Below are 27,740 nucleotides of genomic sequence, written 5' to 3'. Positions count from 1 at the left end.
AACCTCAAAAACCAGTCTGTACTTGTACTCCCCATATTGTTGTCAGGCAAGAGTGGATATCTGATAAAACAGCTATTACAGAGATAGTAATTTTGTTAAGGATTCAACATTAGACATGGCTCCACTTAAAATGACATTGTTCCTTTTGGTGGGAGATTTTTTTTGCTTGCTTGTTTTTACAAAGTTTGAAAATGCAGCATTGTAATTCTGGTTAGAACACTTGCTATTTAATATAGGGGTTTTAATAATCTTGTTACAAAAAAAAATTGGCTGAAGTCATACTTTGGTGGAGTTTCAGTTAACCTTTACTGAATTGTGTTGGATATCCCTCTCGGAAAAGAGGACTGGATAGTTTCCTCTGTAGTCCATGTACTTGAGGGTATTACACTGGTAACTGTACATACAAGATATCAGTATGCAGGGTCTGTAACTGCTTTCTCAGTTCTAGTACCATAGCAGGCATGGCAGAGCTCCCTCTGTGAATTCAAGGACATGCTTGAAAAAGTCATCTGCACACTTCACTGTTTAGATGCCTGGCAAATCTTTCAGGCTGTTATCTCAACTGACGTTGCCCCAGCCCATTGAAACTGCTGGTACTAAGCATATCACTTTCTGACTGCACTGAGTTCAGATTCTCTTAAAATTGCTGATTGTAGTTCCAACCTAAGCAGTGATAACCAGGAATGGAATTAGATCTCAGCAGCACAGGAACGCACAATAAAATTTAGTCACATCTTATTTGTCTGATTGAGCTAATAGTTGCCAACTACCTCTCAAATTTTATTCAGTTAAAGCAGAGCAAAAATAGATGTAGTTATTATACATATAAATGTAGTATACATATAATCCTTTGACCACACATATAACCCAGCCACTGATAGCTGTTAGAAATTTGCTGAGTTCATCATACCAGAGGTTTGGGTTTTTTTTATTTTCCATAGCATTTTGAGTTTGAGACTAGAGGAACCTAAGAGGGGGGTGCTAAAAGAAATCTCATGCCATTTGGTGGTTCTGGTTTTAATGTCATATAACACGGTAAATGGCAGACCATTAAGACAAGGGCTGTAATTCTAGCTGGGGTTTCTGGCAGTAACCACAGAACAAGAAAGTATAAATATGTACTTTTACAGATTACTGTTTAAGATTTGCAGAATTTTAGCAGAATCCCAAATTATGATGATGGCAATGGAGGCAGAACTCTGGGAAAGGAGAACGTGTGTCCCACTCTAGAAGGACATTTGGTCATCTATTATTTTTAGACTTGAGAGCTTTAAACATTCTCACGTACTCTATTTTTATCTAATGGAGTTTACAGAGCTTGAATTCAGATATGAGAACAAACATTAATGGAATTAGAGGAAAGCTTTCAAAATTGCTTGTAACTCTGAGTCTCCTTCACTTTTATATGGCTGCCCAGGAAAAATTCTGCAAACTTTTCAGAATAATTCCAATGTCTCCAACAACTTTTTAATGCTGAGAAAACTTAAACTAACCAGGCCCTTAAAATGCAATTTTTGTGATGCATTAAAAACTTCTAATTGAAGAATGTCAGAGTTACTCAGCAGAGGCCTGTAGACTAGAACCAGTCCAGTTTAGATCACCTTTGGACCACAGAAATAGTAGAAATTTTACCAATAAATCTTACCAGCTTTACTCTGCCTTAAAGCCAGGTTTAGACCATGAATGAAAACCATGTTATCAGACTAAATTCTCAAGGTAGCAAGTAAAGATTCCATCTTTTAGTGGAGACTGGGGAATCTCCACCCAACTGTGCATGATCTTAAGTGCTAAGGCTGTGATTAATTCTTTCTAAGCTTAGTTATTTAACTGAGGCACCTAAGTTAGAAATTTGGTCATCCTAAGCTCCCATTACTGGCAGTGGAGACCGATGAGTATCTCAAGAAAGTGAGTCATGCCTCAGGTGTGCCGAGTCAACAGGTGCAGATCCCCATCTCTTCTGCTGACTGCAGAGAGACCACGAGGACTTCTAAATCAGACATTTTGGTTAAATGAGTAATACTGCTTGGGGAAAATCCAAAAATAGAAGGGAAATGATGACTTGGTGAAAAATTGTATTGCTGGGGCTGGAGAATACTTAGAAGTGCTAAGGGTCCAAAATGTGGAGCTGCCTTGCCTTTCCTAATATATGCAGCCACTACCACAGCCATGCATATATACAGTGTCTAGATTTTGCTGTTGAAATGATCTGCAGCAACAACTTCAACTGTGTAAACTTGTCATTAATGTCCTGGTTTTGCAGAAGGAGGAAAAGAGAATATAGGGATGGAATTGCCATGATTAGAGCTGCTGGTTTTCCACCCACTCACTCTGATGGCACTGCCGATATTCAAATTGTTACTTGTAGGTGACCTACAAGTCACCTTTTTTTATGTAAAACATTAGCTTTGATTACAGAGACAGGGAACACATGTAAAGCAAAGCAGTGTTGCAGGTAAGAGCATGTAATTGTCCAGTCCAGAACAGAAATCTGAGTCACTCTAAAATTTCCTATTGTTATTTTGAAGACTTTATCCTTTAAAGGGATGTGTAATGTTTAATGAGATGATTTGAGATAAGAGATCAAACTGTCACTAATAGCTGCCTATTTCGTTTCCTTGCAGAGTGAATTAGATGTATCCTTTTCAGTATCAGAAATCAATTTATTATTGATTTTTGGTGATGTTCCAGTTCATACTGTCTTCATAGCACTGACTGTCACTCAAGTCAATGCAGATGTTCACCAGTTTTGCACTTGGAGTAAGTAGCACCATTTTGGCACCTTTCTGAAAGCATAGCTGATATTCAAATGGGTCACCTATTTAAATCCTCCATCAATAAGAAAAGCCTGGTTCCATTTAAAGTAAGACACAGAGAGCTTGCTTTGAGAGAACTAAGTACATGAAAAGTTAAATTCATGGGGAACTTTCAGGCTTAACCAGTTTAAGGTTTCAGTTTGAGTTTACAATAAAATGGATATTGAAATTACTGTAATAACAACTGAATTATGCAGCTCTGTCTTGAGCCAAATAGCAGCACTGTTTGTAAAATTATGTTTGTAACTTTATCTTGCTTCATGAAAGCAAGAAGTGAGGTTTACTTTCTATATCTTTGGAAGGAGGGAAAAAACCTGGGATGAGAATATTTAGGAAACCAGGTGTTAACTTCTTTTCCCATTCCTTCCCTTACAGTGGTGTATTTTCATGTGTAGGTTTTGCAGGGTATTAATTAAAATGTGATTTAAAACTCACTCAAATACAAATAGTAAAATACAGTCCTGAACAATTAAACAGTAAGTAAATAAAACACAACACTGGAAAAATTAAACCAGGAGAACATAGCACAGTCTTCTGAGTTCTTACAATTCTACTGCGTGCTGACCCTACTCCAGCAGTTCTTATGCTTGTATTTTTTGTTGGTTAAATGCAGAACTGCTGGTACAAAGTTTCAGTTACACACCTGAAACACAGTTGCCATCTTGCAATTAAGTACTGTCAAGCAATTTAGTTTATTTACTTTATGAATTACCACTTACGAAGAACATAGAAAAAGTCTGTGATTTTTCTTGTTCTTACTTCTTTACTGAAAAAGGAAAAAAATGAAACAAAAAACAACAGGAAATAATTAATTTCACTTTTGAAAATATTTGAAAGCTTGCTACATGCTGTAACTCTGTCTCATTTGCTGATTATATATATATATAATAGGGAGCTTAATTCTTAACTTGAAAAGCTACCTAAAATAGTCAAAATGAAATGAGATACCTTCCCTTATTAAATGTAAAGCAGAGGTGTAACTAAGGAAGTGGATTGTTCAGGACTGTATTTATTTTTGACAACAGCTTGAATAGCTGACCCAGAAGAACAATCTGGACAAGTGCCTTTAGCTATTATTGCAGTGCAAGAAATAAACCATCAACCTGCCTTTCAAAATGTGAAAGAAAATATCCTCCCCTATGATTAAATCATTGTCTTTGCCAAATGGTCTCACACTAACTCTTGTGCTCAGTGCAGTTAGCTTGAATGCAAAATATCTGCTGGAGAAGGTATATTCTGAAGATCTGCAACAGTGAACACCAAGTAGTATTTACAGAATCTTAGTTTACAGAGTATCTTGCAAGAGACTCTCATAATTTCCTGAGTCTCTGCTATTATTTTTGTGTACAGATCCATAGGAAGTTTATTTTAAATGTGATAGTGTCTATTTTATATAGCCAGTAGTGTTTATTAACATGAAAAAAAATAGCAGGAAATGACATGTACTCAAAACCCATTTAAAATAGACCCTAATTACCAAGGCTATTCAGCCATGCACAGAGCAAAGCCCAGTTAAATCCAAAGGCTGAGCCTATCACACAGTTGAGATGTCCCTGGAACCCACACCAAGCCTGCAGCACGTGCAGTGGTTCTTGCAGCTCCCAGCCATAGTGCATAACCCCAGTATTCCTGGCAATGCAGCTCCAGCAGAGGCAGAACTCCAGCTTTCATTTAGGTCCACAGCTGAATTCATCCAGCACATCCACACTGTAGCTCATGTCTGTCTGGAATCAGATATCAGGAACAGTGCCGTGGCACAAGGCAGGGGACTGGGTCTGATCTGAATCCTTCCCAACAGGATGTATACATCATGTTGGTATGTACAACATAGGCAGGTATGATGCTAAACAATGCACGAACAATTGCACAGTTCTCTGATGCATTCTGCAAAAATGAACACAGATTACCTATTGACTGACTACGTAATTGAGAATAGCCAGCTTTTTACAGAAGCTTTCATGTGTGAATTGTGAACCACTTACCCATCATATGATGTCCATTTTCATTTTGAGAGTCAGTTGCACACTTAGAGAGTACCTAGGCTGGAATGACATAACATTCCTAAAGTTGTTTGGATTGTTTTTAAAATATCAGTAAGTAGTGCTGTTTGGCCAGCTGAATGAACAAGCACAGAAATTTTCCTCAGGCTGTTATGCCCTAATGTGTTAATAGCACTAATATAAGCCTCATTTTGTCTATAAAATAAGTGGGAGGGGTTTTCTGTTGTACTAAAACTCCAGCTAGGGTGGGGTAGGAACTACTTTCTTGCTATGATTAGGCCAAAAGAAACTATAAAAACACAACTGTTAGGACAGCATCTTTATAGGGAACAAAACACTGGTAAGTGTGACAGTTTCTAAAATTACTAAAGGTAACTTTTCTATTGCTTGAATTGGTAAAGCAACGCTTACTTGAAGACATATTATTAAGTTCTAGAGAAACAGACATACTCCCCTTGTGGGAAGGGAGGGGGTGACAGAGTACTCTAGGACTAGGCATCTGAAGAATGTTTTCTTGATCCAAAAAAGCCATTATATTCCATTGCAACTAGCTGCTGCTGCTCCTCCTAGGATAGATAAAAAGTTTTGATACAGGGAATACTTCATGTGAATCAACTATTCTTCAGTTCCCCGTGAGATAACACTGAGAATACAGTGCATTTAAGGAGTGAGAAAATTGAATGATGAATTTATAAGGATACACTTCAGTTTGCACTGTAACATAAGTGGGTGAAATGGAAACCTGTAAAGACTAGCTTAAAATTAGCTTAGTTGTTCTAGAATTTCACAGAACTTGAAGGCACCTTTGACTCCTATTTAATATCAGCATAGTCACTTGAGGAAGAAATGGTCAAGAAAGCATTTCATGGGTTTCAGTGCCTTAAACATGCCTGCCACTAGATAGGCTAAAAGTTATTGAGAGTGAACGTTGGCAAAGATAAGTCAGAATGTGTGAGTCTAGACTAAATACAGAAGAAACTCCAACTAATCTCTAGTTGAAGATGAATTTTCCATGATGGAAATCAAGGGTTTGTAGTGCTGTATATTCAGTAGCAAACCATCTGCCCCATATGTACCTGTACTGTAATCTACAAAGCCTTTGTGTGTGCTTCTGGGTGTGTTCTGTGATCACAAGGTGCACTTCATCATCTCTTAAGCCTGGACACACCCTTCAATTACATGCCTGGAAAACCTTGAGATCTCTTAAAATGCCTCCATCTGGAGAATTTATTTATTACATGCAAATCCTAACTGTGCCTTTTCCCCTTCTTTCCTTCTCCTCTTCCCTGCTCAACTGTCTAAATAACTTTTGGGGAAAGGAGACACAATACTTGTGTCACATGTACTTCTTCTTAGTGTGCATTTGCCATAAAAACTCTGGGATAGCAGAAAGTACCATTAATGTCTTTAGGAATGGGAGCTCTTTAAGTTACCAAAAGCCATTGTAACATTTAAAATGCCAGCTGTGTAGGTACATTTACTTCTGCTGCTTGGTATGCAGCTGCTGCAGCATTGCCAGAAATTGGGAAGCCAAAGCTGGGGGGTAGCCCACCTTTGCCCAGGCTGGCATGCAGACATTAACATGTTCTCCTCTGCATTCTTGTTTTAAAAAATCCTGTTATCCTCTGCATGGATCCAGTGTAAGTCCCTTAATGTTCTTTTTGTGGGCAGCCAGGATTCCTTACTGGAAGGACCTTAAATGACAGCTCTGGGTGGAGCACATGGCAGTGCAAACACCAAATACAGCTTTTTCCTGTTGCCAGCTGCTCAGACTGGTTTGCTTTGCTGCTTTCAGTTGGGTGTGGACCTATGGCTTCAGGGCTTTAAACCCTGAAATTTGGGGTCACTTGCCAAACAAGTAACAGGTGGGGAGGATGAGCCTTGCTAAGGATCAAATACATATCCCTCCCTGGGCAAGGCATTCAGATCTGACTGGCTGAGCTGTATTGGGCAAGATGTAACCACAAAGCATAGCTGAAGCTTACAGGAAGGGGAAAAGGGCCAGGGTTGCTCCCTATAAAATCCAATTGTTTGCCAAGAACAGTGTGGTGAAGGGAGAGGGATGTTAAGTTGAGGGTAAAGATTAAAGAATGCTTTGGGACTTTCCAAAATCAAGTTGATAGATCTTTCTAGAAGGGTATTAGTATCCCCATTCAAACTGCAGATTCAATTACTGCTTCTGGAATGATGACTGTGAGATTACCACATTAGAGATGAACAGAAGTCATATCACTTCTCTGCAATGGAGTAAGCCCATTTGGAAATAACCTGGAATAGCCTGCAGGGAAATTGACATCTCACTGAACTACACTGGGTCCAAGTGGAACAGCTCCATGATTCTTACTGGCATGGGTACAGTTCTCCTTTGACATGGTATTGGCTCTTCTGGAAATTCAGCAGGGGAAAAACCAGTGCTAGATGTGATTTAAATGTTTTCTTAAACAGGATGATGTAGAAAAATAAGATGGGAGTGGCAGGTTGCTGCCTTGTCACTGATCCTGGTTGATTAAGTCATCTGGGTTTTCGATTTTTGTAACTGTGAGAGGAAGGTCTGGGCTCTGCCTTAGGAACTGAGGCAGTGTAAATCAGTGGTAGAGTGTAAAAATTAAAAGCCAGGAGGTGTTGGCTTTCTCACTTGTTGAAACCTGAATGGAATGTTATCTAATTTTCTCAACAGATCCCGCAGCCCAATGTAGAGCAGTGACAGGGGTGAACTAAGCAGCAAAACAGCTGTCTTTCTAAAAATTCTCACATTACAGTACTGAAGGAATCCTAACTTCTTAGATTAAGACATTTCTGTAAAGGCTGATTTACTCAATAAGTTTATCACAGCAAGAAATTTGTCTTCCATCTTTAAACTGCCAAGCCAAGTAAAGCTCCCACCTTTGTCTCTGGTACCATAAAAATGGTGACTGTTTGAAGTTGTAAGGACTGCATTGCTTCTCAGTATCAAAAGACACAAGTCTGATTTTTAGGAACAATGCAGGCCTATGGTCAGATTCAGGAAGAAGTCTGGTATTTAAAAAATAATGTAGAATTAGATTCGCTAGTTATATTTAGGTCAGCAAATTAGAAACTGTATGACGAACCATGGCCATCCCCAAGACCCTGCTGACAGCTATAGTTTCTCACCTAGCAGTAAGCAGTAGAAAAGTTATTTGGGGACCTGAATTGTGCTACTGCACGTACCTAGACATGCTGTGCTCTTGGTCAAGCAGAACACTTCCGCTGGAGCAGTGTTACAATTGCTTCCCCTTCTGCACAAATACACAGTAGCACCAAGTTCAGCCCAAAGCACTCACAGCAAGGAGGAAGAAATACATAGAAACCTGGCTCCTGAGCTGTTGTCACTTTCATTCGGTACTGACACTGCTCCAGCTCTTTAGCAAAGCAGTACAGCTGCCTGCCAAAGTCAGATCTAATGGCAGTCAGGAGACAGAGTAGTCTTCAATGCCTGAGTCGTGTTCAAAAAATAAGACTGGTATTTATCATATTGAGCAGAGGACACTCTTGATGCTTTCAAAAACCTGATTCTTGCAACTCCACTGATTAGCAGGGAAGTCCACTAATATAAATACAAAGACGAGAGCAAAACCAGGCTGTCTTCCTGAGTTAAATTCATAGTGTCATTAAATAGCAGAGTGGGAGAGAAGGCACTCAAGAGACTCATCAAAGTGGGGGAAAGGTATTTATCTGTTCTGTATTCATCAGTTACTGTACAAAGTCTTGCTAGCTCCACTGCAGCAGTCCTCAATACATGGGCAAGATTTAGAAGGTACAAAATGAAGGCAATGCAGATCTGTCATGCTCAGCATAGAACACATGTAAAGAGCAGCAACAGGTGGAGATAAAGCAGATAAAGAGTTATTCATGCTCTGTGTATGTATGTCAGTGAGGCACAACAGATGCACTCAGCAAGCTGCTTTGCTGTGCCCGTTTCCATTCCAGGTTCTGGTGATACATGACAACATCCGAGTCTCTTTTCACAGCATAACCCTTGGCAGTTGTTCAGTGGACGTGCTGGACACTCATATCTGCATGTATGCACTCATGTGTCATGAATGCCCACCACTTCATACCCCTGGAGGGTCTGTCATAATTTTTTTTGAGATAGATGCTATTAAAGTTAAGGAAAGACAGATGTGCTTATGGACAAATTTCATTTATTACAACTGTAAAAATTCATATTGCTCCAGTTTATTTTCCTTTGGGTGAATATTAGAGATTATAAATATATTTTAGAAACTATTTAAAATATGAACCATTTATTTACTTCTGCTGTTCTTTATGAAATTTACTGCTAGATCAATGACTCAACTTTATGTATCAGCATACTCCTCTTAAGCTATTTCCAAGCAGATCAAATACTCTTAGTAATTCAGGGCAAGGAAATTTTGAGAATCTAGTGTTTAACAACTTGGGAATTATTTTTCTTTGAAGAATGCAGAATTTTTGCATCTTCGTATTGAAGGCCATGACCCCTTGATAACACTTCATATCCAGACAATACATGGCACTCAGGCAGGCAGTAAAATTAACCACCTACATCTAAGTGTAAGTTTACCTGGCTTTTCCCACTATGTACTATTACTGTATTGCAGGACAGGATACTGCTGGGGCTCCAACTTGTCTACTTCTGACCACTCTGTGATCAGAAAAAAATGTCAGTGGAACTGTGTCCCTAGCTTTGTTAACATAATGGTAAATAAACTAGAATAAATTAGGAAATACCTATTTCTGTACATTTTTATTAAAGACCTAGGTGCCTAAGATTTTTTTTCGGAATTATCTTCACATTGTTCAAAATACACTTAACTTGAAATGTTTCTAGATCATGTTCAATTTGGACAGAGTGCACATCATTTTGGATGAAATGGTGCTAAATGGTTGCATCGTGGAAACAAACCGGAACAGAATTCTCGCGCCTCTGTTTGTGCTGGACAAAGTGGCAGAAGGCTAGGAAGATGCAAGTGTGACTAAGACATTTTACAAAAGATGGCAAAAGCATCAAGAATGTGCCTATAGCAGTTTTCTGCTCTTGCAAGACTGACTCATGCAACATTCAAATTAGTTGGAAAATATTTTCCATTTCTTTTATGCTTTGTGTACCCAATGGGAAAGATACAGCTAAACATGTGGATGCATTCAGATGCAGCTTCACTGACCCAGCAGAAATTTTCCTAGAATGGTCAATAATTTTAAAACATTTGAGGATGAAGAAATGGAAACTTACCATGACTGACTAGGTATCACTTTTAATTATGCAGTATCATGTCAGACCTAGAAGAAAAAAACCAAAGAAATACAAATTCAAACTGAGTTTCACTCCTTCCCTTAAGCACCAACTTATTTTCAAACAAATTTACTGTTAATAATGGTTCTATGACTTTTATACCCACTTCTAAACTATATTCATCCTTCATCAAAAAGATGGTTTCCCTCCCTTTGACATGCAAGTCAAGGACACAAAAAGAAAACTACAGATGTACTAAATATTTTTGCATACTTTGCAACTTGTAATTGGAATTATTTAGCACTTAAATATTATAATAATAATAAAAGATAATTAAAATAGTAAGTTTAATGCTCTTTTGTCATGTTGGCTTCATAAATTACACAATATCTTTCCCACTACACCAGTACACCAGTGTATTTTCTTTTTCTCTTGTATATGCTATCTATGCATCAGGATTAGAACTCTTACAGAAGATGAGTAATAAAAGATATGCATGTTCTCAGGACCAGGTAGGTACTGAATGAAATTTCTCTTTTTCAGCAGGAAGCTGTAGCTATGCTAAGTTGCATGCCCAGGCATCCAGCATGCTGATTCACACTGCACACTACTGTGCAAGTCAGGGAACAGTTGGCAATCTCAATCTTCCACTTACCTTTCTAGAACTGTTATCTGCTTCCTTCTTCTTAACCTCCAGCCTAACCCTACCTATAACCTGATACTGAACAAGCATATTCTGTGTGAAAGCACATACTGGTCACATAAATACCACTCAGAAATCAGGGTCTAAGGAGCAAAGAGTGTTGTGTGTGAGAATAATCCACAGGGCTTTGACACATTAATGTGTATCAAAACAAGATGATCTTGGGACTGGAGCAGAGTTGCATAAACCTGAACAGAGGTGTTTGTCTGAAGCAAGACAGGCACAGGACTGGGCAGGATGGTGAGTATTCTCCTCCTGTTCTGCATAAGGGAAAATCTAAAAAACAATGCTGTAAAGTCCTACAAACAATGCCATGAAAAGAAATCTGGCACCAATCTGGCATCTGATATGTATGTGCAAGGCAGTCTTTTGGCAAGCCCCTCAGCAGTGGTCTGAGAAAAGGTTGTTACCAAAGAAAACTGGCACAAAGCAAAACTTACTACATACAATAGCCTTTTTTTTACCTGGTGTCAACTACTTTAAAATCTTTAAAACCATAGTGTCATCTTGCTTTATCTTACTGTAAGACACTATTTTTCAATAAATATCACGTGCTAACACCAAGACAGCCAGTCCTCCTCAAATAAAGCTGAATCAGCTGTATCACCTGACCTAGATTTTATTCCAGTGTAATGAAGAACTATAGTCACAGGTCACATGGGCTCACTGAAGAGCACCAAAACCTGCCACATGCAGGTTGTCACTGCCAGATGCATTCTTAAGAAGTTCCAATTACTCTGAAAATATTTGAACACAGAGATGAATTTGTGAGATCAGTAGTTCTCTTATGTAGTTCTTTGAAACCTTTAAAAAAGCATGGCACGTTGTTCAGAACATGTAGAGATTTAGTAAGTACTAATGAAGTATTCAGAAGAGACATTTTTATATGTTGCAAACATTTTAATGATTACTTTTGAGCTTACACATTGGGTGCTTTTTTTTTAAACTTCAAACTGCAACAAGTTAAATAAATGTTTATAATATACAAAGAAAATACAACCGAAAGTAAAACTTGCTTTAAGTGTGCCTTGCACTAGGAACCAGTGTTTTTTAATAGCTTTATTGTTGAGCTGCACAAACACACTTAAGGATTTGATCTTTATAGCAGGGCATTTGAGAAATCAAAATATATTCCCACTTGAAAGAAAAAGAAGAAAAAAAATGGTTGTGCATGATTATACGCAAAAACCCACTAAAATACTCCAATAGTGCAGGCACCATTAAAAAAGAAAAGGCTGGAGATGCCCATTAAGTCTAAATTTTAAAGGAAGCAAGTTTCTGACCAGTTAGCTTAAAGCCAGCAAAACAGGGATCAGTGATGGCAACCGTAGTGTACAGGGTATTAAAAGACAAACTTTACACAATACACTGTTAGAAATTTGTATCAGTGAACACTGAAAATCTGATGATCTGTTCTTTGGAACAGTCAAACAGAAACACCTTAATTTCCAGTTGTGCAAGCCCTTGAAGCATCACACAGTGTTCTGTGCCAATTTCTTGCTGGCTGTGTAGTTACAAGGATTTATTTTGTCATTAGCAGCTAACAAACATTCCACATTTTCCTAAAGCCTCACAGGTGAAAAAAAGGCAAGTCTCGTCAGAGCACAGCGTGGAGATCGTATTTTTTGCACACAAACACAAGAGGCTTCGCTAGTATCAAAAACACTTCCGTGTCCCAGGCTGCGGTCAGCGGCTCAGTTGAGGTGGAAGCCTTTCTCCATGGTAGCAGCTAGCAGACGCTCCCTCATAATCTCCTCGGAAGAATACTCAGGCAACTTTAGGTAATGCACACATGTATTCACAGATGGATAACTTGCATCTGTAGCATCAACCTGAGGAAAAACAAGAATTTTACTGTTCACAGTGCTTAGTATGGAAGTTAAAACTTGTAAAGTCCTGTAATTCATGGCACTTGCTGCATACCTAACACCAGTTGTCAAGAAACAACAGCATCAGCAAATTTATAAATTTATTTATAAATCGGCTACAGGCCAATTTATAAATATATTTACTTTATATGAACATTAAAAGTTTGATATTTAAATATATGAATTAAATTTGAAAATATATATTTTATATATATATATGGTGTCAGAGAGCAGACCTGAAACAAGAGGTTAGATCAAAACCTTAGCATAGTGCCATAAATTAAATAAGGAAAATAAAAATCATCATTAATGTAGAAAACTCTTGCATTGCCAAGCCAAAGCACTGGTTCCAAGGGCGGCCTGGAGCTGCTGTACCTTGCGCACAACAGTGAGCCGGGGGTGCAGGTTTGCCAGCCCTCCTGGTGGGAGTGTCGAGCAACCAGTGGTGAACTGCAGAAAAGCCTTCCTCTCATCCGAAGACATACCACACAAGACTCTCACAAATCGAAGGAATCCAGGGCTTAAAATAAAGTAAAAGAATTAGTTCTGATAACACTATACAAGAGAGTGTGGAGGTTTTTAAAATTTCTCTTAACTTGACAAGTAGAATTACAATCTTTAGTCACGGTTAAGCAGACATGGTAAGATTCTAGAGCCTGTTTGAGTATTAAGAATAAAACATCCTTAAATCCAAAACAATAGTCTTTAATCTCCTTGCAGAGTATTACACAAAAAAATGTAGGTACATACTTATCTTGGGGTGTTATTTGGGTATCTTGAATTTGAATGCATATGACTGGGTAGAGAAGTAGAGCTCAAACATTTCAGCAGGCTTATTCTAACACAGTTGCAGAAGTAATTTGAATGTTATTGCTACCAAACATGACAAGCAGCAAAAATAAATCCCAAACCAAGCAAACCTGAAAACATCAAGACTACCTTCTGATAGCTAACCACCAGTAAGCATATTTGTCCCTTGCATAGTACACTTTCTTTTTTAACTACACCTCAAGAGAAAGGAATAAGAAATATGGGCAAAGTAACAATTGTACAGAGCCAGAAAAAAATACTACTGTCAAATATGGGAATAAAAACTCTAAAATCTATTTTTAGTAATCTGCATTAGCTGCCATTACATTATATTTGAATAATTTTTTTTATCTTCTCTCATCACAAAACTACCAAGTACCTTCTAACCTGTTGTAACACATGGTTATCTCATGCAATTTTAGACAATCACCTGCTCTTCAGTAACCACCAGTTTGATCCAATTGAACATTCTGGACATTCTATCACTTCACATTTTCTTTTAGCTACTATTTTAAAATCACTCAGAATAAAAGTACCTATCTCTTGTATATCCCAGTTTGGGTTCGGTGTAATTGATGATATCCTCAGCTGCCCAAGAAGGTGACTGATTTCCACAAAGAATCATCTGAACCTCTTCATGGCTGAAGGAACTCAGCTTCTCCATTGGAAAGACTCTATTGAAGCCATCTTTAATTTACACAAGATACATTTATAAACATGAGTCCAAATAATGTTTATAAAATCATGTCAGCATTTAAGTTGCATTTTAGTCAAATCAGAATCAATCAGTAGTTTCTTAATTAAGTTAAATGGAACATCTTCACAATTAAAAACAGCATAACTAATGCAAACATATTCTGAAATTAGTATCTTATCTATTGCATTCTTAAGTAAAAAGTTTATTTTTGAAAGCCAATCTATGCCACCACTTTAAACCAGCATAGCCTAAACACCCATTATTCCACCTAACTTCATATATGTTATAGTTACCTCTGAAGGCCTCCATTTGTTTCTGTATACCAGTATGCATGCAGAAGTCAAACATGAGATCTACATACTCCTCTGCATTATCCATTGTTACAGTCTGCAAAGACAGTAGATAAACACTAAGAATTCACTGTTCATCAAAGTTATTGTTGAGACAAAAATTTAACTGCTGGTTAAATTGTAAAGGTAGGTTATTTCCTTACCTCATCTTCACCACCTGGTTTGAGATCCACAGCTGTAAACCCATATACTTTGGATGAAGGGCAAAACTGAAAATTTAAACTTCAAAATACAAAGGTAGTTAATAATTGAAAACAAGTCTGCTACTGCTTTTGTAAACACACCAGATTTACAACCTGTCACACCCAAAAGAACCTTACTGGATTTCAAACCATTCTGAGTGCATCACTTTGAGCACTGTTCATGTACATACAAAAGCACAGAACTACAAACATTAATGGACTACACAGATCATATGTGTTTCATACATATGGTATGCAAATACATATTCTCACTATTTGAATTTGATAACCACTGAAAATTTTATAAATTTTATATATTTAAGCTATCAGCTTCAAAACTACTCAAAACATTTAATTTAGTTCACAAATTCAGAAAAATAATTACCATTAAATTCCAGCAATAACAATTACACAGCCACTTAACCTATTAGGCATTTAGGCTCTTCAATAGTGCTAACTTGCTTTCTCTCTATAACAACCCAGGGTAAATTCCACAAGCCCTTTGAGGATATAAGGCTATTACAGATCACAGGACTATGAAGATGGGGAAAGGTCTAGAGGGAAAGCCATACAGAGTGGCTGAGGTCCCTTGGTCTGTTCAGCCTGGAGAAGAAGAGACTGAGGGGAGACCCCACTGCAGTTACAACGTCTTCATGAGGGGAAGAGGGGCAGGCACCGATCTCTGCTCTGTGGGGTGACAGGGACAGGATATGAGGGAATGGCCTGGAGCTGTGTCAGGGGAGGTTTAGGTGGGATATTAGGAAAAGGTTTTTCATCCAGAGGGTGGCTGGGCACTGGAAGAGGCTCCCCAGGGCAGTGGTGACAGCACCAGCCTGGCAGAGTTCAGGAAGTTTGGACAATGCTCTCAGGCACAGGGTGTGACTCTTTGGGATGGCGTTGTGCAGGTTGTTCCTTGGGGGTTCCTTTCAGCTCAGGACAGATGATTACAAGGCCATAAGTAATTATTGAACACAATTTTTGTGGCACAATTTGATTGTAACAAATAACCCATAATATTAATGGCAGAAGAACTGTTGTTTCAAAGGAAATATTTCAAACTAGGGAGGATGACATCCTGTCGTGGGTTTACACAGGTATGAGTACTATGTCTTTTACAGTTAAAAGTCAACACATGCTCTTGTTTAACATGGATTCAAACACTGCACTAGGAACACAATCTAAAATGTCAATCTGTCCTCTTTAAAAGCTCTCAAAAAAACTTGATACTTTTCAATTTATCATAATAAACAAATTACTGAATCACCCCTTTTTAAAAGCTGTGATTTTACAAGTATTTGTGTTTACAAGTATTTATGTTTAAAGTGTCATATACCATTGCAGTACAGCCACATTTAAGATTAGGAAACTGAGCAAGTGAGAACAGAAAATCCTGAAACCAAGGAAAAAGAATATGACTGCATCTCTATGGATTCCCCCTTGAAATGATGCTATTTAAAACTAAGAAATCTTCATTTGTGTTGGGTTCTGTCTCTAACAACACTGTTTGCCTATCTATAAGTAAATATGAAAACTTACCCCAAATCCTCTATGCTAAGAGGAGGTCCCGAACCTGATGGATTCTTCAGCATTAATTCCTGCAGTTTTGTGTTCTTTTCATCTTCTGACAGATTTTTGTTGCTTAAAATTTGACGTCTTTTAATTGCAAGGTCCTTAATTTCTTTCAGAAACCTAGCTCTATGTGGGTTTACTAATTCAAAGTCTTCCCATGTCAAAATTCCATTAAACCAGGCAGGAGGCTTAGGTTTTGGTGGATCAAGAATAAATTCTGACTTGGAGTCTTCTTCCAGACTTCCTACTGACAAGGAATCATGTCCTTCTTCTGTAGAAGCCTCTGACTGACTTTCAGTACAGTGCAAGTCTCTGTCACCCCGTGATTCATATATCAACTTACTCATGTTACTTTTAATGTCCCCCATACACATGAGTTTAAAAAAAGGCTTAGAAATGGGTAAATCCACAAGTCTATTGTCCTGAATACATTTAGCCAAGAAAATTCCAAGGAAATGAAAGAGTTTGGTTATTCTTTCAAGTTCATCACTATCTTGTGGGAATGGTGCTGTAAACAGTCCACATGATCTCTGTACATAGTAGCCAGGCGGTTTCAATCCACCACCAATATCAACCTGATTTAAGAGACAGACAAAAAAAGCAGATGAGGTTAAAGGTGGATTTAATTAGATATCTGCACTGTCTAACTTTTTATATTCCACTGCTCTCTTAAAAAGAGACGAATTAGAAAAACAAGCTTTGGACCAGAGCAGTCATTCTTGACCATGATGACTAGCTGCTGTACGAATGTGTTCTTCCTTCCTGAATGTCTAGCTCATTTTTCCTTTTTCTTACACAAGCATTCAGTTTAAAACACAAATTAAAATATACCTGACGGGACTCATCATCTGGAAAATCATCATCGCAAAGCCAAGCTCCCAAATCTGTTCTCTGAAATTCTGCTGCCACCAATGCATAAAATTCCAAGGTAGGACCCAGGCCTGTTCCTTCCTCCCCTAAAAACTCAACCTAGAAAAACATAAAGTTAATAGTAAAAGAAAATCCTAGTGCAATGTTCAGCATTGGTTATGGAACAGGATATTCAATATCCTGTCCAGTACATTAGAAATAGCTATCTAACCTCGCTCTGCCAGGCAGATATGCTTTACCTCTAGAACAGATTTTCTGTCTGCATGAATCTGCATGACATTTTCTGCCCATTCCATCAAGGATTCACCTCGCGGGACTTTCACTCTTTCATGTTTGAGGCGTCCAACTCTGAATTCTCCTGGATCATCACGTCGCACTGTGCTCGTGGTCCTTGTCCGTTCAACTGTGGCTTCACGTCTGTTCTGCAGCCATACGATTGCTCTGGAAAAAACCAAACACCAGTTGTATAAAACTTGCATGTCTTCCAGCACAAAACCATAAAATAGTTATCAACAGAGCACTATTTTGTAGTCCTTTATGCAATGGAGCTGCAACCCAGACAAACTGGCCAATAGGATAACCTAGTTATATGTACAGAAGCAAGTCTTCAGCTGAAGTTAAAATGAAATTCCTTGTCACTCTGAGCTTTTCCATCTTCTTTCTTACATTATCCAAAATTATTTAGATTTGGCAGGAAAAATTTGTCTCGTTGGGATTAAGGTCCTTCTGGAAATAAGCAATTTAGAAACTATTATATGTAAAAAATTAAAAGGAAGCAGTCAATTTTTATTTTTTTTTTACCTTGATGCTCCAAATGCTGTACATGTGAAGTACAACTGTCTTGTTTCAAATGGAATCAAGAAAGGACACTTGCTTGTTAACTGCTCACACCAGTCTGGCAAAGCTCCACTTGCTAGTGCCAAGGGCTCCTGTAGTTTGATGCAAGGAATAAAAAAAAACACCAGTGTTAGTAATGTTTGACTTAGATGGTGCCAACAAGTTTGTAACTAAGTACATACACAGCAAACACACCCAAATACAGAGTTTTTATCTGTGCTTGAATAAGTTCCTTCCTTCTCAGTCACTGATATTTTTTTTCCTCCTTTTAAATGTTATCAATGTGGAAGCTGTATGATGAGCAGCTGAGCTCACTTGGTCTGTTCAGCCTGGAGGAGGCTAAGGGGTGACCTCATTGCAGTCTATAACTTCCTCATGAAGGCAAAAGAAGGGGCAGGCACTGATCTCTTCTCTGGGGTGACCAGTGACAGGACCCTGGGGAATGGCCTAAGTCAGGGGAGACTTACAGTAGATATTGGGAAAAGATTGTTTACTCAGAGGGTGGTTGGGCACTGAAGAGGCTCCTCAGGAATGTGGTCACAGCACCAAACCTGACAGGGTTCAAGAAGTATTTAGACAATGCTCTCAGGCACAGGGTGTGACTCTTGGGACGTCTTGCACAGATGCAGGAGTTGGACTCAATGATCCCAATGAATCCCTTCCAACTCAGCATATTCTGTGATTCTAGGTTCATAAACTTTCTAGGACTTTAGAGTAACCATAGGGTGCTTTGACACAGACACTAAAAGCTGCAGTAATCTCTGGGATATACAGTACTCAAAGCACTATAGGGAGATCTAAGTACCCAATTACCTGGAAAGAATTACTCCTGAGTTTTGCCCAAAAGAAATTAGATACTACCATTTCAATATCAGAAGACATGAAAGAAACTTGATGGTAGGAAATTATTCCCTTGAAATATTATTACAGTCCCTTCTGAAATACAATTTTAATAAATTATACTACAGAATTTTTTACTAAAAGGATGTTCATGGTGCTAGAACAGTCTTCGAAAGAACATGAAAAATTGAAAAATTGTTTTAAACAAACAATTAGGACAATGTAACTGTAAAAAAACTACCCAAACCTCAAAAAGTACACAAGGGCTAATGAAGCTAAGAATCTTCTTTAATCTTTGTTGAAGAAAATGTAGTTCTACTGAAGAACTACATCCAAAAATTTTCCTTTTAATGTAGCTAACTAACATGGCACCAATAGGATGTTTTCTAAAATATATTTTTGAAAGCTTTATGTCAAATGTATGAATAATAAAATGTCTGTGATCCCTGACATAATCAATTGTCTTTTTTACATTATCATCAGCCAGACATACACACACTACATTGTAACATCCATGTCTGGTACAGATAAAAATTATTATTATTCATAACCAAAATATATCAAGTAAAAAAATTTTTGTATGCTTTGTACAAAAACAAACTGCATTGTTTTATTCAGACTAGTCTGTACTTACAGAATTTACTAATTCAAAATATAAGGAAGAAAATATGTATGAAACAATTCAAAAATAAAAAATGGCAAAAACTCAATAATTTCAAACAGTCAAGGTACAGAAGAGAGTAAGAGAGTTCTAAAAACAATACTACATATATACACTGCATATAATGTATTAGTGTAATACCTCAATCTGTTGCAGAATCTTTGTAGTAATTTTTTTACTTGTGAATTCATCTGGTGGAAAGTTAAACTGAGGATGCTCATGCTCATCTCCTTCTGAAAATAACCAAGAGAAAAGTTTGCCTTTATTTTTTTTTTTTTTTTCATTAAAATATTTCAGAAGCTCTTCAAAATAACTAAGTTACCTTCTTGAGAAGTCCGTGCTGTGTAAGGGTCACTGGCAACTATATACAAAATTCTAAGTAATTGCAGAACATCTTCTACTCCACAGGAGTTTTGTCCACTGCCAGCTTTGGCCTGAGGTTGTTCCTTGGCCAAACTAAGGATATCAGAATTTTGAAGAGTAGAAATAGCCCCTTGACTCAATCCAGATTTTGATCCATGTTCACAAAAATCCTGTAAAAATAGAATGGTTAAGAATGAAAACTGTGTGCGTTGCTGTCTTTAGGATTTTATTCCAAGTTGATCTGAAAAAATAAAAACCGTTACTGTGTTCAAATTTGACATTTAATCAAATTGTGCAAGGTGCAAATCATGATTCAAATGCATTTTAACACAACTACGTTTAACAGAAGACATTAAAATAAAAAGGCAAGAGCAGCAAAACCTAAACTTGAAACTGGCTTTTGAACATTCAACTTCCCTATAAATACCATGGCTCTCCCTCCACAAGGATCTTTAAAGCTGCAAAACAAAGCACACAGCCATTCATAATAAAAAAAAGGTTGGATGCAGACATATACCTTGTATGCAGCTATGAGCTGGGAGCAATTTCTGTTTTTCCTAATACTTTTATTAGTGCCGGTTAATTTCCAGTGGCGCAGGAAAGCTGAGTCTGCATTCTTCTGCAGGTAGGTTATCAAGTCATTCTTTGGTAATTCATCAGTGCCAAGGTACTGCTCCACATGCTCTACTGACCAGCAACCCTACAACAGGAACCACCAAACGTTGGTTTTTCCTGATTGTAAAGTCTTTTAAGATTTCACATGCAATATGTAATGTCTTTTTTTTAAAGGAGCATGCATTTACAAATATACTCACTAATATTCTTTAAGAAATTGAAAACTGTTAGTTTTTTTTAATGTAGCATTTCAAAAACTGCAATAGTATTCCTTTTGCTTTTCTTAAAGCAGCCATAAAACACGAAGGCATAGAAGTAGGTCTTACCATTTTTCCACTTTCTTTCTCTTTATCAGAATCCTTCATTTCTCTGTACATGATTCTAGACAGCAAAACAATTAGTTAGTATTTCATACTCATAGCACATCCTCTAAATTCTGAGGTTATACATTGACTTGTTAGGTATAAGTGACATTTAGATAATGTGATGTAAAACAGCAACAGCAGCTGCTCTTTGCTGCACAGGACATCTGAGGTGCCCTGAGACAGCAAAGTTCTTAAGCTTTATTTTCATGATGTTAGTATTTACTTGCAAAGTATTTATGTTTCCTTAAGTGAGACTTGAGTAATCAAACAACCTTCATTGTGCCAATTTTCAAAACCATCTTGAGATTTTTCAGTACACGTACACCAACTTCTTAAAATTTTGAAGTCCTAGGGAAACTAGCTGTGCATTAACTTAGAAGATATGCACATTTACAACTATTTCTTATGTTTTCTAAGTGGAAAACGGTTTGCTACAGCATGCAATTTTTGACAGAAGGCAACTCAAAAAATAGGTGCAACACACAAGCACTGATGAAATCTGAACTACAGTTAAAAATACTGCACTCCTCCTTACTGCAGCTGTTGCTTTCATACACCTTATTCTTCTAGTATGACAGCAATTACACTGATTAGGGCAGTAAATGGAAAACACTCCCCATGGTATAGTCGTACAATTCCTGCCTATTACTATAAAGCTAGTAAGGTCAAATTAACATTGAGAGAATAGCTGAGGTAGGAAGGGCCCTCAAATATCTTGTTTAAATAGAATTTCCTGTATTTCAGTTTGAGCCCCTTTTTCTTCTTGTCTTTTCACATGTCACAACAAAGAAAAGTCCACAGTCTGGCTTCCCAGTGTCCTTCATCAGCTATTCATACACTGGAATGAGATCATTCTAACAGCCCTTTGCTAGACTCACTCCAGTGTCCATGTCTCTCTGTGGTGAGGAGCCCGGAACTGGGATGTAGCACTGCAAGTGTGTCTCTCCAGTGCTGAGAAGATGGGGATGATCACCTCACTCAACTTTCCTAATGCAGCCCAGGATGCTGCTGATCATCTTTGCTACTGGGGTCCATAGCTGGGTCATGTTTAACTTTATGTCCACCTGAACCCTGAGGGCCTTTTTCACCAACCTCTTTTCCAGCCAGCTGGCCCCTAGCCTCAACTGGCACATGGAGAGTTACTTTTCCCCAGCTGATAGACTTTACATCTCCCTTTGTGAAATTTCACCAAACTCCCCATTTCTCTAGCATGATGAGGTCTCTTAGAATGGCAGCACAACCATCTGGTCCAACAGTGACACCTCTCCAGTTCTGTTCTGCCTGGAAGCTGAGGGTCTGCTCTGTCCAATCACAGTCCACTAAAGTAGATGCTTAAACATCTGGATTCATATCAACCCTTGGGGTACACTAGCTGGCCCTTACACCAAGGACCACAACCATCTGAACCCAGCAGTTCAGGTATTTTTCAGACACTATCTAGTCCATGCTTTTGAAGTTTGTCAGTAAGAAAGAAAGCACTGAAAGCCTTCCTAAAGTTGAGGAAATAACATCTGCTGCTCTCTTCTCATCCACTGAGCTAGGCATATAATAGAAGGCTATAAGGCTGGTTAAGCAGGATTTTCTGTTCATAAATCCATGCCACGTACTTCCAATCACCTTATCCTTCATTGTTTGAAAATGGTTTCCAGGACTATCTCCATCACCTTTCCAGGGATGAAAGAGTGACCAGTTTGTAGTCCCCTAGATCTTTCCTGCCTTTGTGAGAGGCAAGAATGACACTCCCTTTTCTCCAGTCCTCAGAAATATCTCCCAATCCTCATTACCTTCCAAAGATAAGAGAGAATGGCCAGCTCCTGTGGGTACATTCCATTGGGTCCCATGGACTTGTAGGTTGAGTAAGTGTTCACTAACCTTTTGCCATTCACATATCACCAGATTCAGATTCAACTCCAGATGTGCTCTGGCTTTCCTAATGCTCTGCCTTCAAGATGGAACAACTAGGATTCCTCCTAGATCACTTGACCCTTCTACTCCTTGCACGCTTCCCTTTCAAACTTTTTCGTTCATCCATGCAGGTCTCCTACTGACTCTGCCTGACTTCCTACATTTTGGGATGGACTGTTCTTGAGTCTGGAGGAAGTGATCCTTGAAATGAACTCTCCTGGACTTCATTTTTTGCTAGGACTATAACCCCATGGGAATTTTCCAAGATCCCTAAAGGTTATGATTTTTTTCCGTGGTTTTGCAGGCACAGCTGTAGTTTTAAAACCAGTAATAACATCCTGATAAACAAAAAAAAAATTTAATTCTAGCATTGCTTATTACAGAGGAGGAGTTAAAAAATTAACATCCATTTCCTAATCAGTCACAGTGTTCTCTACACAGAATAAAGAACTGGTGAGCTTACGTGTATGTTGGCTCCCAAATACGTCTAAGTTTGTCAGATTTCACACTGCCATTACAGGAAAGCTGTAACAATTTCTGTACATAGTAAAAGATGGTAGATCGGAAGTTTGTTAGGGGCAGTTCTACTTCTCGAGTTGTTCCAAGACCCGAAACTTTCAAGGTAAGTGCTAAACGTGGTGAAGGCATGCACTCAACCTCTTCCAAGAGCTCTGAATGAGGTGTACCTGCAAAAATAATTTGAGAACCCTTAACACAAAACATAATACATGACAAGGTGGCTTAAACATCAATAACATGGTTCTATAAGGAAGTGTACTGACTTACTGTGCACATGCCAAAGAGATGAGAGAGAGTTCTAACGATGAACTAAATTATGACTGAACCATTTCTTTATGGGAGTAAAATTAACAGGAATTTCTGAATCCCTGCTGATCCCTCTATCTTGGTAACACCTTAGATATTATCACAGCACATGCATACTTCTTTTCCTACACTGTACCTTCCTTTCAGTTCTTCAAAATAAGCAGTGGCTTATTTCCACATATGCTAAAACCTTCTTATTCCTCTCTGTAGTGAACATTGAGTACATCCACAGCTCTGAATAAGAATGAACTAAGGAGCCAAGTAGCAAGATCAGTTGCTGTGCTGCTGACTGTACACACTGCTCCATCACTGCATTACCCTGCCCCTGCCTCAGCTTTGCACTGTTTCAGCACACCTTCTCCAATCAAATCTATTCTGGGTAACTCTAACACAGTTAAGTCCCTGCAGGTTGAACCAGGAATCTTTATCACATCTTTAACATATCAAGAGATTTTTATTATTTATCATGGTAAGAGATGATCCTAATTAAATTCCTAGATTTGCTTATTTTACGCAGCACTCTCCCTCAATAATGCTTAGATCTGTAGAGATAGATGAGACTCTCATTCAAACACAGAAAAGCAACACACAAAAGCATGTTGTACTGATTAATAATGGTAGCATCCCCAGATCCAGTGGGCCCTTAACACTGAATCTCCATCCTAAAGCCAGATTAAGCAACACATATTTGGTCAGTATACCTGGTGGAGGGATTTCTAGGTCAGTTGTCTGTTGCACATTAGTACGACCAGGTCTTGGGTCAAAAGCAGGAACCAAAGCAGAAAACTGCCGTTTCAGTACATAATCATCATCCCATGTTCTTCTACGGCCTCCTTTGGTTTCATACTCCTCCTCTTCCTAAACAAACAGAAAAAAACCCAAAAAACCCAGTTGGTTTTTTTTTATTCTGCTAAAGAGAAAAATTTGATAAAAAAATTGAGAGTTTATGAATACAGCAGTCACAAACTAAACTGCAACTCTATTCATCTCTGGTAAGGCTCATCCGGAGTGCTGTATCTAGTTCTGGCCTCCTCAGCTAGGAGAGACATGAGCCTCATGAAGGCTACAAATATGATTAAGGAACTGGAGCATCTTTCTTATGGGGAAAGGCTGGAAAAGCTGAGCCTGTTCACCCTCAAGAAGAAGCAAATGAGAGAGGACCTCATCAATGTCTGTCAGTATCTGATGAGACAGTATCAAAAAGATGGATCTAGGCTCTTCTCAGTGGTGCCAAGCAATAGGACAAGAGAGAAACTGACACACAGGAAGTTCCACCTGAGCACGAGGAAGAACTTTACTGTGTGAGTAAACACACACTGAGACAGATTGTGTGCCAGCCTGGAGATATTCAAGAACCGTCTGGACACAATCCTGTGCCATTTGTTCTAGGATGTGTTCCAGCACGGAGGCTGGACCACTGTGGTTCTTGTCAACCTTACCCATTCTGCCGTTTCATTATGCCTTCATTATGTTAATTTTCTCTATAAAATTCACATAAAATAAATCAAACCTGGCACAGGTCTATTTATAGTTTCTGGAAAGAAATAAATTTTCCATGAAGCATAAGAACATAGGAAAGTACATAGTACTGTAGACCAAACTTGGTGTAGATGTTTTGTGTATTCCACAAACTTTACAATACCAGAGGTTCAAATATATCCAATGACATCAAAATAAACTTTTTTTTTTTTTTTAAACAAGAAGTACTTTTTACACATATATTGATATATAATGTATACACATTTTATTCAGAGATTAAATCAAGTATCAAAATACTAGAATTATTTTTATGGGAAAACAAATTCAATAAGCTTTAACAAGTATTAATTGGTTATTAATTTTCTGCAACAAGCTTTTAATCTGTTCAACTTCTCATTGAGAAGAATTGCACGGTATATCAAAGGGAATGGTACTAGAACCCAAGAAAGGAAAATTTTCTTTTCCAGACCCGCTTCTTGCTGTGTAACCTAAAGCAAAGTCTATTTTAGCTATTTCTGACACTTCCTGTGACCAACAATAGTAACTCCATTTAATAATTTATAAAAACTGGTCAACATTCGAGGAACGAAAGTTACTGTTCCCATTGCAGATGGTAGGCTTGGGTTTCTTTCCTAACTTTGTATCTTTCTGCAGAAGGTGAAACAACAAGATGCTTAGTCATGTGCCCGAATTTCTATTAAAACCATAAACATAGTAAGTTAAAATGCTAAATAATTTTGATCAAATGAAATAAATATTTGCATATTAATTACAAGATGAAGCTTCTATAATTCCAAAAAACAATATTTATATTTATTATGTAAAACACTAAGTTAATGTTAGTGAAGCCTTCTATTTTTCCTCTTAGATCTTGCAATATTCATTCTGACCACTTCAGCAATGGTAGAAGACTAAGCACTACTAATATCAGTAAAGATATAAAGATATGAAAAGGCAGAGCTCATGACAGTGTAGGCAAGAACCATGTGAACTACCATGCTGGGTTTAGCCCCTACCCCATTGGGGTTTTTTTTGCAGTTTTGGGGGTATTCTTGAGAAGAGAGATATTTCCTCTGGCAAACTCTTGCTTCATACAGGCCTACAGTTAAACATACCCCAGAACTGAATCAGTACAAAATGCAGCAGCATATCACAGTTACACCATTTCATCAGCCTGTGAACTAGTGATCCATCATTTCTACTGTCTGTCAACTTGTTCCCAGCCTGGTTTTAAGGCATTAATTCTGAGCTGTAAGGTATTGGGTATGCTGGTGTTTAAAAACACTTTTCTTGTGTTTTTGACTATATGCAAGAAACTAAATAAATCTAAATAAATTTGTTTTAACTAATGGAGATATTGTAGCTAGGATTTCCTATTGCAAAAAAATATCTGTGGCTTTTTAAAGCACCTGTTAGTCAATTAAGATACCATCAACGCTAACTATACCATACCATAACTTCTTCATATTCTTGATCTTCTTGGTTATCATCTTCATTTTCATCATCTTCTTCATCTGGTTCAGGTAGATCCTCATCATCATCCAACTCTGCCAAAAGAGTACTAGCTCGGCAGCTATCAAGAAAATCTATAACACATACATATATTTACATACAGAACAAAAGACAAGAATAACTTTTAAAGCAGAATTTTTAAAATAAGGAACAGAAGCATTGAGACGAGTGAAAAAACAAATCTCACTTAAACCAGAAAAAGAAAACTAAAATATTGCTCATTGCTTAACAGGAATAAAAGCTGTGCTGAAAGCATACACCTGTTAAACATCCATCTAACCAATAGAACAACTATAGAAGCCCTTGCTATTGGATCACAATTAGTAGTGATCAGCAAAAGTGATTTGTTTCTCATTTGATTACATTTTATAATTACACTTGTTTTAGATTACAGACCACCAGAAAATAGTGCACAAATGCATATTGTCTGTTTCTATCTCAACAATTTAAAAACAGGTGAGAGATGCAATTTCCACTAAAAATGTGTGATTTAGACCTTAACTTACAATGTAAAGGACATATAAGATGAACGTCTAAGAGTGGTATTTTAAAGATTCAATTGCTAATTAATTACTGTAACAGGAAGTTGAAGGCAAAGTTTCATTTTACTCACTTAGCATAAAGATTTAAAAAACAACCTCCCAAAACCAGAAAAGAAGTTCATAGCAATCAAAGTGGACTGGGATGAAGCTTTGAACTTTTATATTTTTCTGTGCACATAGAAAACATCTATACCACCCAAATACCCTTTGTATTGTTACTACCATCCCTACTTATAGATGAATGCACTCTATTTGCTCAGTTGTTGGGGATATATTTTAAGACGTGCCACCCAATCACAGTATCAAATTAGACTTAATTAAAAGAGTAAAGGGAAAAGATATATGCAATTATATTAATCAACTGCCTCCAAACAGTTCACTTCCAATACCCATTGAAACCAGTAATTTTTCAATTAATTTCAATAGGCAACAAAATAGAACACAATCATAATACAACAACATTTTAAATAAATCAAGCATCTTTCTTTCAAGAATATCTCACAATTCAATAAACCTTACATTAAGAAGTATTTTCCCACACCCAAGCCAGGTTTTTCTTTACTTCATTTTATCAGATTGATTCCTATGTACTACTGACCAAATTATCTAAATCTTTTTTCACTGTATTCACATGCCTCAAGTAACTTCTGTCCTAAAGTCTGTTTCTAGGGTATAGCATCCACACAACTCTGGATCTGCTT

General features: G+C 37.7%; 1 protein-coding gene and 1 long non-coding RNA gene across 13 annotated transcripts in view; one reads left to right on the top strand and one right to left on the bottom strand.

Annotated features, from left to right (window-relative positions):
• Nucleotides 1–2,639: 2,639 nt before the first annotated feature.
• LOC130253488 (uncharacterized) lies at nucleotides 2,640–10,397 on the top strand. The gene is made up of 2 exons (XR_008840564.1): nucleotides 2,640–2,757; nucleotides 9,645–10,397. It is a non-coding gene; the product is annotated as an uncharacterized LOC130253488 (long non-coding RNA).
• A 1,231-nt stretch (nucleotides 10,398–11,628) lies between these two features.
• The window catches only part of HECTD1 (HECT domain E3 ubiquitin protein ligase 1), a 37,886-nt gene continuing 21,774 nt past the window's right edge, over nucleotides 11,629–27,740 (bottom strand). For 10 of the 12 annotated variants that reach the window (XM_056492078.1, XM_056492087.1, XM_056492082.1 and 7 more), the window contains 16 exons: nucleotides 26,438–26,571; nucleotides 24,208–24,364; nucleotides 23,145–23,367; nucleotides 20,738–20,792; nucleotides 20,314–20,496; nucleotides 19,756–19,966; nucleotides 19,575–19,666; nucleotides 17,897–18,024; nucleotides 17,335–17,536; nucleotides 17,057–17,194; nucleotides 16,193–16,800; nucleotides 14,618–14,696; nucleotides 14,418–14,511; nucleotides 13,964–14,114; nucleotides 12,993–13,137; nucleotides 11,629–12,581 (listed from right to left, as the gene is read on the bottom strand). In XM_056492078.1, the coding sequence (XP_056348053.1) occupies nucleotides 12,444–12,581; nucleotides 12,993–13,137; nucleotides 13,964–14,114; nucleotides 14,418–14,511; nucleotides 14,618–14,696; nucleotides 16,193–16,800; nucleotides 17,057–17,194; nucleotides 17,335–17,536; nucleotides 17,897–18,024; nucleotides 19,575–19,666; nucleotides 19,756–19,966; nucleotides 20,314–20,496; nucleotides 20,738–20,792; nucleotides 23,145–23,367; nucleotides 24,208–24,364; nucleotides 26,438–26,571 (2,738 nt within the window). In that variant the 3' untranslated portion in view covers nucleotides 11,629–12,443. The remainder of the gene's footprint in view (nucleotides 12,582–12,992; nucleotides 13,138–13,963; nucleotides 14,115–14,417; nucleotides 14,512–14,617; nucleotides 14,697–16,192; nucleotides 16,801–17,056; nucleotides 17,195–17,334; nucleotides 17,537–17,896; nucleotides 18,025–19,574; nucleotides 19,667–19,755; nucleotides 19,967–20,313; nucleotides 20,497–20,737; nucleotides 20,793–23,144; nucleotides 23,368–24,207; nucleotides 24,365–26,437; nucleotides 26,572–27,740) is intronic. The other 2 variants (XM_056492085.1, XM_056492090.1) reach the window with 1 other exon arrangement.

The sequence above is a fragment of the Oenanthe melanoleuca genome, chromosome 5 (assembly GCF_029582105.1).
Source record: "Oenanthe melanoleuca isolate GR-GAL-2019-014 chromosome 5, OMel1.0, whole genome shotgun sequence".
Classification (NCBI taxonomy): domain Eukaryota; kingdom Metazoa; phylum Chordata; class Aves; order Passeriformes; family Muscicapidae; genus Oenanthe; species Oenanthe melanoleuca.
This window is presented reverse-complemented; position numbering and strand designations above follow the sequence as displayed.